The 11,313-nt window shown below is 57.4% G+C and overlaps 1 protein-coding gene across 1 annotated transcript; it reads right to left on the bottom strand.

The window, feature by feature from the left end:
- Positions 1-14: 14 nt before the first annotated feature.
- On the bottom strand, positions 15-10,238 carry IQANK1 (IQ motif and ankyrin repeat containing 1). Its single transcript, XM_064476645.1, is given in 11 exon segments — positions 15-564; positions 636-948; positions 1,046-1,192; positions 1,382-1,439; positions 1,591-1,661; positions 1,733-1,880; positions 8,867-8,992; positions 9,070-9,249; positions 9,301-9,465; positions 9,546-9,665; positions 10,221-10,238. Coding segments are annotated over 11 exon segments (1,896 nt in total).
- Between the last annotated feature and the right edge of the window lie 1,075 nt (positions 10,239-11,313).

Here is an 11,313-nt window from a genome sequence, read left to right on the forward strand (position 1 = left end):
CGAGTCTGGGGCCACTAGGGGGACTGCCCCCACTGGTGCGCTGCTCCACGCGGGAGGCACTGATGGGCCCGCCTACTGGGGGAGGGCACCCCCAAGTGCCGGCCTGGCAGTGTCCTCCCGCTGGGGCTCCTGCCTTGGCCCAGGACGCCGCGGCACAGGCTCAGCATCCCCCCCCTCCCCCGCACAGCCGCGCGCACACAGCCCGACGCGTGCACAGTTGCGGACCCAGCGCCCTGGGGCGCGTGCTTTATTGGGGCCAGGCCCTGGAGGTCTCCGCTGGGCAGCTGCACGCGCACCGGGAGCAGGATCTGCAGCTGCTCGGCTGGTGGCCACCGAACCTTGGTGACAAAGAGGCGGAAGTGCCCCAGGCGCGCCTCCTGGAACTGGGTGGGGCCGTACTCCGGCCCATCAGTCGGCCGCAGCAGCGACAGGCACCTCTCCTGCTCTAGCAACCCGCGGCTCAGCAGCTCCTTTGCCAGGCCCGGCTGCACCTCCTCCAGCTGCCGCTGCACCGCCGGGAACAGGTCCACCTCGCGCAGGTCAAACACCAGCGGCTTCCCGAACCTGCGGCGGGTGGGCGGGGCGGTGAGGGGCGCGGCCAGGGCGCCTCCCGCCTGCCTGCCCACCCGGCTCACCTGAGCGCCCCCAGCAGCGCCAGCCGAATCCGCTCCGGCCGCAGGTGGTCTGGGTTCAGGGCGAACACATAGTTGGTGTCCTGGTAGCGCAGGAAGGTGGCCGCCTGGCCCGAAGGGTCAATGACAAGAGGCCACCTGGGGGCGGCCACCAGGTCACCACCGTCCGCTGGAACCCTCATCTCGCCGCCCCGCGCCCATCGCCCGTCGTAGACCACTGATCTGCCGTCGGCACGGATGCGATGGCCCACGTCCTTCATCAGCACGTCGTGTAGCTCAGTGACCTGGCATCTCAGCCCCGGCACCACCTCCTCCCCTGTGGGGACGTAAGGGTGAGGCTGACCGAAGGGACCTGCTCCGGATCCCTCTCCCTGGGCCTGGCCCCTCCCGCCCCCAGCCCGAGCCCCGCCCACCCTCCTGGGTCCGCTCCGGCAGCTCCAGCCTGGCCATGGCCTGCGTCTCTTCGGCCTTCTGGGCCTCCCGTCATAGCCTGTCCACCTGGACCTCCGCGTCCTTGATGGCCTGGAGGAAGGGCCCGGTGCTCCGCTCAGGGCAAGGCTCTGCCCGCCCTCAGCCCGCCCGGCCAGGACCCCCTAAGGGAGGGACGGGGTGCCCCGCCCTCAGGAGGCTGCTGCCGGGAGGCGCCCCCGCCCCACCCCGAGCTTGGGAGCGACCAATCCGTCCGGGAGTCCGGGCAGGCGAGAGGGAGAAAGCCAACCTGCCGCGTGAGCACACACATGCGCTCACACTTGTGCTCGGTGACGCTCCGGTGACGCTCCGGTTGAGCTCGCAGTAGGCCTGCTGCAGCTGAGGGCAGGCGGGCCGGGCAAGGCTGTCGGGCACCCTCCAGACAGGCCGTCCTTCCACCGCAGGGGGCTCCCCACCCCCAGCTGCTCGCAGCTAACCCTCCCGCCCCCGGCGGCTCCTCCTACCCGTACCCTCCCAAGTGGCCGCGCACCTGTTTGTGACACCGCAGCTGCTCCTTGGCCAGCTGTTGCACTTAGAGGTTCATGCTGGGGCGTGGAGGGGCTGGAGGGCAGGGACCGGCGGGTCAGAGGGCCCCTGGCCGGGTCCCCACCCCCACCGCCTTCACCGCCCACCGCCGCACTGCTTGGCCTCGGCCTCCACGTGCTGCTCGGCCTCCTGGGTGCGGCGCTGGCGCTCGGCCTCCATGTTCTGCAGCATGGCCTCTGTGAGACTCAGGTCCCACGACTGCAGCACGCTGGCCACCGCGTCCAGCGAGGCCACCTAGTGACAGAGGACACTGGTCGAAGCTCAGGGCGTGGGTTCTGTGTTCTGCTTAACCTGGGGAGGAGGTGCGCTTACACCATTTTAGAGAAAAAGGCCCCAACCGACAGAAATGTTCTCAGAGCGCCCCCGAGGTGGCCCAGAAGCACTGGCCATCACGGTGCAGCCCCTGGGCTTCCTCCGGCTCCCCGCCAAGTTCCCCTCCCGCGCTCCTCCATCCACACCCCTGCCCCCCGGCCCCAGGCTGCCTTCTGTCACCGCACACACAGGGTCCAGCTGTAGTTCCCTGCCTCTGCTGTCCCCTCCCAGACCTCCATCTGCAGGACACAGAGCTTGGGCCCACGCTCACCCCAAACCTCACAACTCCTGCCCCTCGGAGGTCCCACCACACTCCTCCAGGAGTGACACAGGCCCAGCAGTGGGCTTCTCAGAAGGAGGGTTGAGGCTCTGGCAAGGGTTTATTTTATCTCTTGACTCAGGTGGTTAGACCACGAGCATTTCTCACGCCATTTACTCAAACCACACAATTTTGATTTGAACAGTGTACTTTTACAAAAGAAAGGCTAAAGACGTGTAGAACCAAGGCGTGGATAAATGAATGGGTGTCCAGATGGACAAGAAGGGATGAAGGAGTGAAGTCGCAGGAGGGGTCCGTGAATCGGTAACTGAAAGACGCTGAGGACTCACCTGAAGGAGCGGTAGCCTCCGGCTACAGAGCGCTCGTGCAGGGGTTGTGCCAGGGAGTTCCACGCACTAGCTCATCCATCTTCAGAACACAGGGACTGTTATTACCCCATTTATGAGTATACGGAAACTTAGATGCAAATAAGTTTAAAAATTTGCCAAAAGTTAGTTTGTAAGTAGAACTGGAATACATGGAAAACTAAATGAGCGAACATACAAAAGGATAATGTAATGAGTGAATGTACAAATGAGCCAATGAATGGACAGATGAGCCAGCAGATGAATAACGAGTGAATTAAATGTTAAAAGAATGGAGGTTGGATTAATTGAATGAAGAGGTGAAATAATAACTTGATACATGAAAAATGAATAGCTGAAGGGATATCATGGGTGAATAACTGAGGTAGGTAGATGGTTGGCTGAGCAAACGGACAGATGAAGGATGGATGATTTCAGTCAGTCAACAGAATTTCTGAGTGCCTTTCATATGACAACGAAAATGTCATAACCCTGGAGAATACAACTGTGAAGTGAAATAAACACAGTCCCTGCTTTCTCGGAATTTTCTGTCAAGTAAACATGAATGTGTGGATGGATGGATGGATGTTTGAATTAACAAAAGGTAAATAAATGAGGGATGATTTCAGGCGACAGTCAGGGTGAAATGGATACACTAGTGAGGTGGTGGACTGGTCGGTTTATCAAGAAGCACCTCGTAAGTCAACGAGAGGCTGAACTGATGAAGGACTAAAGCAGCTACTGGGGGAAAAGACTGGATCAAGCAGATAAACTTACAAAAACAACGCCGGGCGGACGGGTGAGCGAAGAGGGCGGCACGTGGATGGACACGTAACGGGCGGCAGCGCCACTTACTTCTTCTGCGTCGTGGCTGCTCCTCTGCCTGCCTGCTTCACCCGTTACTGAGGCAGAGATGTGGAGACCTGGCCCTGTAGTCACGGGTTTATTCCTCCTGGCAGTCCTGCCAGTTTTCGCTCCGTGTGTTTCGATGCTCTGTTAGCAGCTGTGTAAGTCTAGGATTCCACGTCCTCCTGATGAGATGGCTCTTTTAGCCCAAGAAGTACTCTCTTTTCTGAGGTGTACTTTGTCTGATGTTAGTAAAGTCATTTCAGCTTTCTTACATTTAGTGTTATCCTGGCATATTTGTTCTGTCCTTTTAATTTTCACCTATTTGTGCCTTTATACTTGAAGTTTGTTTCTTTTCTTTGACTTCTTCCTGGCTGAAATAAAGAACCGTTTATTTGGGGCTCATGGGGACTGCAGTTCTGGGGACACAGATTTAAGAAGCACTTGGATTCTGTTCCACTGGACTTCAAAGTGGAAGCTTGTTTCTTACAGGCAGAATATGCTCGGGTTTTCTTAAATCCAAGCAATCTCTGCCTTCTCACTGGGGTGGTCAGGACATCCATGTTGAGAGAGATTACTGATGGCGCTGAGGTAAAGGCCGCCCCTCGCTGTTGTTTTCTCTTGGTTCTCTGTTCTTCAGTTTCCTTTTGCTTCTTTCTCTGCCTCCTTTTCGATGGCATATTTTTTTAAAATCCCGTTTTATCTTTTGTTATCTTATAAGTTATAACTCTTTGGATGCTCAGTCATTGCTTCAGGTTTACAGGATACCTACACTTGTAACAGCACAGTCCACCTGCAAATGACCCTGGACCACCTCACGCCCAGTATGAGAAACTTACCCTGTGGAGTTCCATGCTCCCTCCCCAACTTCATATTTATGGTGCACACTTGAACAAAAAGCTGTAATTTGTGCAATTTTCAGCATGTGTATCTATATATGTTCTAAAATGCCACAACACATTGCCATTATTTTTGTTTCTTCCATTGTCTTTTCAATACATTTAAATAGTAAGACAAAATCTGACGCACTTACCTGCACAGTCCCCCTGTCTAGGGCTCCCCCTTCCTTGGGTGCACCCACGTCTCCACCTGGCATCCCTTCCCTTCTGCGTAGGACTTCCAGGAACATTTCGCACAGTGCGGGTCTGCGGGTGAATGGCGCGGCTTTTGTGTGTCTGGAAGGGGCTTTACTTTGCCTTCCGCTTTGGAAGATACTTGCACTGGGTGGAGCATTCAGGTTGACAAGATGTTTTTCCCCTTCAGTGCTTAGAAGATGGCACTGGACCTTTCAGCTGCGCTGTTTCCAACAAGAAACCTGCCCTAGTCCTCATCTTTGTTCTGTCTGTAACTTGTCTTTTTCCCTCTGGCTGTTTTTAGGATTTTCTCTTTATCACTGGCTTTGAGAACCCTCTCCATGGGGTGCCTCAGCCGGATTCTTCCCGTTTCTTGTGCTTGGTGTGTGCTGAGCTTTCGGGAACATGGTTTATGCTTTTCATCAAATTTGGAAATTTTAGGGTGATTATTTCTTCAAATACATATTTTTTCTGTCTCCATTCTTTCTTCTCTCCTTTGGAAGCTCCAGCCACAGAGATATCAGGCCTCCTGAAACTGCCCCACAGCTCGCTGACCCCCCTTTGTCTGGAGGGATTCTATTTTCTCCATGTCTCGATTTGGAGTAATTTCTCTCAAGCCTTGACATGCACTCACCGTTCCCTCCACCTGTCTACTCGTGCAGTGACCTCACCTGCGGCTCGCTTGTCTTCCACCCCAGACATTGTCATTTTTACCTCTAGAATATAAGGTTCTTGTATCTTCCATGTCTCTGTTCAATTTTTTGTGCATCCAGAATACAGGTACAATACCTGTTTAAGTGTCTTTGATGCTAATTCTAACATCTGTGTCAGTTCTGGGTTTGTCTTGATTGCCTGAGTTGTCTCATGCCGATCATATTTTTCTGTGTCTTTGCATGTCTGGTAACCTTTAATTAGATGCCAGACAGTGTGCGTTTGCCTTACTAGGAGCTGTGTATTTTGTATCTCTAGATGTATTCTTGAATTTTGTTTTGGGTACAGTTAAATTACTTGGAAAGTTTTGTTCTTTGGGTCTTGCTTTAGGATTGGTCAGGCTGTACCAGGGCAGCATTTGTTCTCAGACCAACCCTTCTATGTGCCCTGCCCACTACCCCACGGAATGTGAGGGTCCCCTAGTGGGGACAGGCCCAGCACTGCTTCCTTGCCTCCTCGGAGAGGGCTCTGTCCCTGGCATTGAGACGTTTCCTCACGTACCTGAGTCCTGAGTGTTCGCCTGAACCCCCAAAGGGGCACCTACACCCCTCTAGAACTCTCTGCGGCTCTCTCTCCCCCGGGCACTTGCCATCTTACTGCCTCAGGACCCCTGGGCTCTGGTCCCTGTCTCCTTCACTCAGGGAACGGACCAGGCTCTGCCTGGTCCCTCTCCTACACCCCAGCCTGGAAGCGCTCTCAGGGAGCCAGGCCATCGAAGGCTCACGCCGTTTACTTCCAGGCTCTCAGGGATCACAGATTTCCCCGCCAATGTCCAGCATCTTGCAAACCACTGCTCCATGCGCCCTGCCCAGGTTTTGCTGTTGTTATCTCAGGTGGAAGGATAAATCAGGTCCCACTTTCTCCATCCTGGAAGCAGAAATCTCTGTTCAATTTTTTGTCAACCCTCTTTCTGGGTTGGGTAATTTGGGGTAATTTCTGTTGCTACGTCTTCATCAATGGGTAATTCATCAATGTCTCATCTGCCATTAATCACATCCCGTGCATCCTTCACCACAAACACTGTAGTTTTCAGAAGTCTTGGTGTTTACAGAGAGACGTGTTGGGGTGCATGTGTCGTGCATGTGACACTTAGAGGTTCTGTCATCCTTGTCACCTGTGTCATCTCCGAGTCAATTTTGACTGATTTTGCTCTTCACTGTGGGTTATATTTTCCCGTTTCCTTGCATGCCTAGTGATTTTACTAAACTTTTACTTGGCAACACTTACAGATTTACAGGAAGTTGCATGTACCCTTGACAAGTCTGCCCTATGATGGCATCCCGCACACTCACATGGTACAGTCCACAGACCCCAGTTACTTTGACAACTGTACGTATTCCCTTGTGCGTGTGTACAGTACGTGCAATTTGATCATCTGTGTAGATCTGTGCACCCGCCACCACCACTGAGATACAGACCTGCCCCAGCAGCACAAAGCTGCTCTGTGTCCTCCCTCCCAGTCACCCACACACTCCCCTTCCTTCCCTGCCCCCACACCCCATCCCACTCATCTGGTCTCCAGCTGCATCATTTTGTCATTTTGAAAATGGTCCGTAAGTGGCATCTTACAGCGTGTACCCCCGTGAGACGGGCTCTTTTCCACTTGGCACGAGGCCCTTGAGGCCCGTCCAGGTGTCATTAATCCTTGGTTCCTTCCTTCTCACGGCCAAGGTGTGTCCTGCGGTGTGGACCGGCCAGGCTGGTTTAACCTTTCACCCCTTGAAGAACATCGAGGTGATTGTGAGGCAATCACAAATTAGGCTGCTGTGAACATTTCTGCATGGACACAGGCTTCATTTTACTGGAAGAAAATGTCCAGCAGTGTGATGACTGAAGGCAGCTGGCACATGTGTTTAGTTTAAGGAAAAGCCCAGTTTTCCAGAGCCGTTGCCTGCGCGGGCGAGACATCCAGCCTGCCCGCGCCCTCACAGCGTGCGCTGTGGCTGCGGTTTGGTCGCGGCTTTCCTCCCGTGTGCACCCGCCGTCCCCGCACCGTCCTCCGCGCCCTTCGCTCGCTTCACACCTGGCGGGCGCGGCTGGGTTTTGAGGGTCGTTTGGACCTCCTGAGCCCGTTGTCAGATGTGTGTGGGCGGCAAAGGCTCCCTCCCTCCCTGTGGGGTCCCTTCATCCTCTTCACAGGGCATCAGCAGAGCGAGAGTCTCACATTTTGAGGACTGAGGACATCCACTTCTGGGTTTTTTTTTTTTTCTTTTATGGATTATGCTTTTTGTCTAAGAACTTTTTTTTTTTCATTTTTAAAAAAATTTTTAGGGGGGAGGTAATTGAGCTTATTTATTTATTTTTAATGGAGGTACTGGGGACTGGACCCAGGAGCGTGTCCGTGCTAAGCCGGCACTCCACCACGGAGCCACAGCCCGCCCACGTCTGAGCCGGCCTCACCAAGCCAGAAGACCCGAAGGCTTTCCCTGCGTCCTAAAGGGGTGACAGTTCTACATCTTACATTTGGATCCGAGTTCGTTTTACACATGCTGTGAGGTTCAGGTCAAGGCTCATTCCTCCAATTGCTCCACCGCCGCCCACTGAAGAGACTGTCCCCTCCCCAACCCTGAGGGCGCTGCCCCTCAGTGCCCCCCTGACGCCTGCCCCCTGACCCTCCCGGGCTGGACCTCCTCCTCAGCGCCCCTCAGACAGTGGCGTGCACACTTCTCGACCCTTCGAGGCCCCCATGCCCACTGCCCAGGCCTGTCCCAAGGGACCCGCCGGGAGCTGGGCCCTCCCTGTGTCCCCTCCTCACTCCAGCCCCAGGCCCTTCGTTCCCCACCTGAGCCTCACACTTTGCTCCCTTGTCTGAGGAGAAAGCAGAAGCAGATTGAAGCCCAAGGTTCTGCTGGTCTTTTAAAACCTGCCCTGCTGCTTATTAAAGAGAAGGAGCCCAAGGCTCTGGGGCAAGAGCAGAGGGAATGCCTTCCAGAACAAGGGGGACCCTGGAGGCGGAGGCGGCCTGGGGGTGATGCTGGGGCCCAGAGCACCAGCAGACCTCAGGGAGCCCACATTTTCCAGGCAACACCTGGGCTTCCCGGGCTAGGGTGGAAGGACGCACACTGGTTTGGGAGAGGGCCTGAGATTCAAATCAGATTCATTCAAAGAATTTAAGGTGGTGGTATTTGGTTATGGGGCTTCACTGATGCTCCCAAAGGCCCCTTCTGGGCGGGGCAGACATCCAGGCACCCGTGTCCCCAGCCTGACCCAGGCCAGGGACAGACACCAGGGAGGAGCTGCCCAGGCGAGCTGCCTTGGGCGCCCGGCGCCTCAGGGCTCGCTTTTCTCAGAGAAACAGGCGCTGAGAGTGTGGGGCCAGGGCAGTGGTCCTCATGCTGCCCTCACGCCCGTGGGACGCCCCGCGGCCACTGCCGCTGCCGAGGCCGAGGCCGAGGGAGCCAGCCTGTTTCCTCACCCCCCGCGGTAACACTGCTTCCAAGGTGGGCTGCCGATCGGGGAGAAAAGTGGAGCCCCGGCCAGGGGAGGCCACAGAAACAGGGGAGACTCCATGCGAGGACTTCCCGGAGGGAAGGGGCCTGAAAAGGCCGTGCAAGTGGTTCTGGGTCCCGGAAGGTCAGGGACCAGCCGGGGCGGGGCCACTGGGCTCCCGACAGCTTTGGGGGAGGAGGGTTGGCCTCTGCACGCGCCCCGCACCTGCTCGGGGGTGCTCCCATCGTCCGCATACACCCGGGGGTCGGCTCCAAGCTTCAGAAGCACCCCCACCGCTGCCAGGTGGCCCCCGAAGGCCGCTCGGTACAGCGGCGTCCGGCCGAAGGCGCCCTGCGGGACGCGCAGGTGAGCAGGGCGGGGCCTGGGCGCGAGGGAGGGAGGCGCCCCCGGCCCGGCCCGGCGCCCACCTTGCTGTTGGGGCTGGCGCCCTGCTCGGCCAGCAGCTGGATGGCCAGGGGCTGCCCGCCCGCCGCCGCCTCGGACAGCGGTGTGTTCCCGACCCCGTCCGCGCAGTCCACGAGGGCCACGCGCCGCGCCGCCCCCGCCGGGTGGCCGCCCACGCACTCGCGGGTCAGCAGCTCATCCACCTGAGCCAGGCGGTGGTCAGCGGCGCCCCCGCGCCGGCCTCCGCCGCTCACCTCCCGCAGGACCGCCTGGATCTCGCCCAGGTTGCCGTCGAAGGCCGCCTCCCGCAGGCGCGCCCCGCGCTGCCGCTCCTCCAGCCGCCGCTCGGCCGCCGCTGCCTCTTCCCGCCGCCGCCACCGGGCAGCCTCCTGCTCCCGCCTCACCTGGGCCACGAAGGCCTGCGGGAGGGAGGCCAGCGCGGTCCCGCCCCGTCCCCGCCCCGCAGCCGGGCCCCGCCCCGCTCCGGCCTGGGGCTCACCTCCCGCTGCAGCTTCTCCATCTGCTCCAGGTAGTCCCGGCGCTCCTGCTGACGGCGGGCCAGCTCCTTTCTCGCCAGGACCTTCCGGAAGGCACACTGGATGACGACGGCCGCTCGGTCCTCCGCGGTCGGCCGTGCCGTGCGGAGAGGGTGCGTGGGTCCCGGGCCCCTCCGTGTCGCCCGCCCCGCTTGAGCCCGCGCGCCAGGTTATCTTGGCTAGCGCAGTGGCTGCCCTCCCTCCTGACCTGACCGAAGGACCAAAAATGTTCTAAAAGCCAGAAACACGATCAGGCCAGAATAATCCACCAGCAGGGAGCAAGTGAGGAGGCGTGAGGAGTGGCTGCCGAGACGAAGATCCGGAGAGAGAAGCCGGGCCCCCTGACCTACCCCGCCCCGGACGCAGCTGGGGGCCTGCAGACACCCGCTGAGCCCCAGGCTCGGGGAGACAGGCTGGGGGCGCTGGCAGGAAGCCCAAGCAAGGCAGAAAAGCGGCCTCAGGCAGAGGAGTCCTTGCTCATCCCCACACGACCCCTGCCCTCTGAAAGCCAAGAGGATTCCTGAATTCAGGCACCTGCATCCAGAGACAGAACTGGGGTCTCAACCCACAGTCCCACTGGAACTGGAAGAGGGAGCCCTGACCCGCACACTTGGCCACAGTGGAGGGTCCGCACGCACCTGCCACTCTCTGCCCATGTGATGTGGTGACCAGTTAAACTCTCTGGGTCTCAGTTCCCCCTTCTCTAAAAGGGGGTGATGGTAGTTACGCCCCACAGGGCTTTCCAACAGTCCAATAGTAGAACTTCACGAGTCCGGGCAGTCAGCAGCTGCTCAACCTGTGTTTCTGTAATTGAGACTCAGAGCAGAGGGTGAACCAGCGGGGAGAGGGTGCGGACACAGCAGGAGGGGCACGGCCTCCAGAACGTGCTGGGAGGAAACAAGCAGCAAAGCCAGCTCCCCACAGTGCCGCAAGCCGGGAGGAACTTACCAAAAACAAAACTCACTAGGACAGGGGATCAAAGACAAGACAGAAGAAAGGACAAGGAGGTAAGTAAATACGAGAGTCATCATGGAAAACAGGACCAATGGAACACACTGGTCAGTTCTGCAGAGCAGTGACTAAAGCTGAAGCAGCCGGACGTAGAAAGGACATGATGGAGATGTGTTCAGGGCAGGAGGGAAGGGCTGGGGGGTCTCGGTGAATGCGGACAAGGAGATGGAAACCAGAAGGAAGGAGGCAGACAACGACCAGAGCAGGTAAGAAGGATGCGTGTCTCTAGAATGCGGAGACTGGTGACGGTACAGACTGCTCAGAGGTAAAATACAAAGGAAATTTCCTGAAATGACTCTTAAGACAAAGGGGACAAAGAATGTAGCAGGAAACAAAACAGCTGGCATCAGATGCCCTGGTTAGATTGCTGAAGCTTTAAAAAAAAAAAAAAGGTATTCAAGCCCCCAAGTAGAGGACGAACTGCAACTGGGTTCTCCTAAACTTTTTACAGTGACACTGAATGTGAAAGTCAATGACGCAGTGTTCACAAAACTCCAGGGGAGAAGAGCAGCTGGAGAAGCTCCTACGCGTGGCTCCGCTTCTTCCCTGTGGTCACAGTAGAAAAGACAGAATGATACGTTGTCAAACGTGTGTCTGAAGGCCCCGCTCAGACGCAAGGGCAGTGAGGAATTGCGGGCCAAGAGGAGGGGCTGCAGGAACGGTCCCTGCCCAGCTGATGGGCTCCCCGCAGGGAAAAGGCCGCCAGGGCCCCAGCACAGC

The sequence above is a fragment of the Camelus dromedarius genome, chromosome 20 (genome assembly GCF_036321535.1).
Source record: "Camelus dromedarius isolate mCamDro1 chromosome 20, mCamDro1.pat, whole genome shotgun sequence".
NCBI classification, from domain to species: Eukaryota; Metazoa; Chordata; class Mammalia; order Artiodactyla; family Camelidae; genus Camelus; species Camelus dromedarius.